At 29.0% G+C, this 2950-nt stretch overlaps 1 protein-coding gene across 1 annotated transcript; it reads left to right on the top strand.

Moving 5' to 3' along the window:
• Positions 1-691: 691 nt before the first annotated feature.
• Positions 692-1894, top strand: LOC123274632 (ATP-dependent DNA helicase pfh1-like; the record flags this gene model as incomplete). The annotated part of the gene is made up of 4 exons (XM_044742338.1): positions 692-868; positions 955-1003; positions 1076-1639; positions 1688-1894. Coding segments are annotated over exons 1-4 (997 nt in total), but the record flags the coding sequence as incomplete, so codon positions are not given.
• Positions 1895-2950: the final 1056 nt, after the last annotated feature.

Below are 2950 nucleotides of genomic sequence, written 5' to 3'. Positions count from 1 at the left end.
GATGAAAACATCACATTTACGAAAGAAATAAATAGGACTAAGTTATGGCACCCAATCTATCCCCTTGAAGCTACAGTTTATGTAGATATAATTCCAGTGCGCCCTGGCGGCCGTAAATGTAAGCTGTGAATTACTTTTTTTCACTGTAGTTGCGTATCTATAGGAGGATTACTACACATTTTTATTTTATCTAGTCTGTGGCATGTCACTTTTTACATAAAAAAAAAGTCAGGATCGAAAAATGTGAGCGCGCTATAGTATGTGCTGATAAAATTTAATAATTTCAAGTAAATAAATTGTTATAAGTGATTATAAATTAATTAATCCGGTAAAATAAATTATGAATTACTGTTATAATGAACAAATTAGTGAAAAAAATTACCGTAGAATTAAATTAAATTTCGCAACCTCAAAAAACCGTTCTGCTTACAGTAAACACATTCCGTAGTCTGGCGCTCCGTTTGCAACGGGATTTTTGAACGAAACTTGGCGCCAGATTCTACCGAATCTGTAGATGTTATTTATACCATTGCGATATGAAGATATTTTGATCAAGTCTACTTCTTCATTATTTTCAAAAAATTAAGATATAATAAAAGAGAAGAGATCTGAATACGTGTACAATGAAAATATAGAAAATGTATTAAATGAAGCTATCCTAAAAATAAAAGAATTTAATCATGAAAATGAAATGGATAAAAATATTCCCAAAAATTTAGAAGTTTTCGATGATCCAACTCAAGAAGGTGACATTGCTATAGATATGAATGAAAATGAAGCTGAAAATAAGAAAAGATTTGATGATAATAAAGACGTTTATTATGTTCCAATACCTCGATTAGTTTCTGAGGAAAATTTTATGAATTTAGTTTGAATTAATTAATTTATTGATTAATGAATTTTCTTAATGAAAAACAAAGAAAATTTTTATTACATTTAGTACATCTATTTAAGACTAAATCATTACCATTATATCATTGTGTGATGGGTGGTGCTGGTGTTGGTAAATCTCGATTAATAGAAGCAATTTACTAAATTATGCTTCGATTTTTTAATTATAAATCTAATAATTTAGAATCAACGAAAGTTTTACTATGTGCGCCAACAGGAAAAGCAGCATTCGAAATAAAAGGAACTACATTACACGCAGCTTCTATACTTCCATTAAATCAGTGTTCAACAGACCTTATTTCATTGAGCAGTGGTACTCGAAATACGTTGTATGCAAAATTAAAAGACCTTAGTTTAATTATATTTGATAAAATAAGCATAGTCGGTTCAAGGATGATTCAACAAGTTGATAGTCGGTTGAAGCAGATTTTTCAATCTTCAAAACCTTTTGGTGGAATATCAGTAATTGTTTTAGGTGATTTTAATCAATTAGCTCCTGTCGGTGATAGATATATTTTTCAAGCTCATTCAATGGATTTCTATGGAGATATAATTGGTAATCCTTTATGGAATTTATTTACGAGTTATCAATTGACAGAAATAATGTGGCAGAAGGATGATTTTAAATTCGCTGAAGCTCTTAATAATTTAGCTGGTAGAACATTATCTAAAAATGATTTGAAACTTTTTGAATCTAGAATAGTACATAATGACGATCATATTCCGAAAGATGCAATACATTTATTTCGTACTAATGATGAAGTTGATAATTATAATGAAAAAATAATAAACAAAGATGTTCTCAGAAAAAATGTTATTGCAATTGATATAATTACGGGAACTTGCTCGAATAAAATGGAACAAAATTTAATTGATTATTGTAAAAATATAGTAGCTAAAGATGCAAAAGGATTACCTTCTAATTTATCATTAAGCTTGGGTGTTAAATATATGTTGACTATAAATATTGATGTTGAAGACGGACTTGTCAATGGTGCAGTTGGTATACTAAAAGGATATGAATTAAATGATAACAAAGAAATTTGCAGACTTTGGTTGGATTTTTCTGATGATCAAATTGTTAAAAAAAAAAGAAAAGAAGTTCACAAATATGGTCATGAAAATTGGACTGCTAAAGACAAAATAACAAAAAATATTCAACTTACAAAAAAAATTGTGACATTAATCCAAAAACAATTTCTTTTAGTTCCAGCAGAATTTTAGAAAATTTAATTGGTGCCATAAAATTTGATGAGAATTTGGCATAAAATTGTAGAGTATGTACAAATATATTACAAATACGTTTTACTTTTGGAACAAACTATTCATAGCATGATGAGTTAAATATAAAATAAACTTGAAATTATATATGTTACAAAATATTAAGGCGTATGCTTGCGTGCGTAAGATACACTAGTTTGCATTATAATGCAGAATTAGAAAAATTAGAAAAACGGTTGACCCTAAAAGCTATCCCTGCAACTTCACGCTAATTCCATACTTAAGCGCTCAAAATTACACTTATTACTTTTTTGAGCTCTTTGAGCTCAAAAATATAATTTTTGTGTAATTTTAAGCTCTCTGAGCTCAAAAGTCTGATAGAAGTTTAATGAAACACTATTTTTTGAATTTTCAAACCGCAATAACTTTAGAATGAGTAAACCGATTTCCACGCGGTTGGTAGCACACGATACATTTTTATTAGCTCCATAGATGACCTTCAAGTTTGATTTGATTGAACAGGAAATTTCGAAGTAGAAAATAAGAGGGTTACATGCATACATAAACACACACACACAGACGTACGGACACCATCGCAAACATCGGAAACATTTGGGAAAGCTTCCTAAGACGTTAAAACGTCAAGATATGATGAGAACTCAATTGTTGAAAAACGGGTAAAACCAATAACTTCTCGATTTTTTTTAATTTTCAATTTTCTTAGCAGGAAGTTTAGAAATATATATTATCAATATTTTTATTGTCTGTTAAATTAATTAGCATAAGAGTGCAATTAATTCACAAACTCTGGAAGAATCAAAAAACTTTATAAGAAACC

Source organism: Cotesia glomerata, unplaced genomic scaffold (genome assembly GCF_020080835.1).
Source record: "Cotesia glomerata isolate CgM1 unplaced genomic scaffold, MPM_Cglom_v2.3 scaffold_486, whole genome shotgun sequence".
In the NCBI taxonomy this organism is placed as follows: Eukaryota; Metazoa; Arthropoda; class Insecta; order Hymenoptera; family Braconidae; genus Cotesia; species Cotesia glomerata.
Note: the sequence above shows the minus strand (reverse complement) of the source record. Positions and strands in the feature narration are given on the sequence as shown.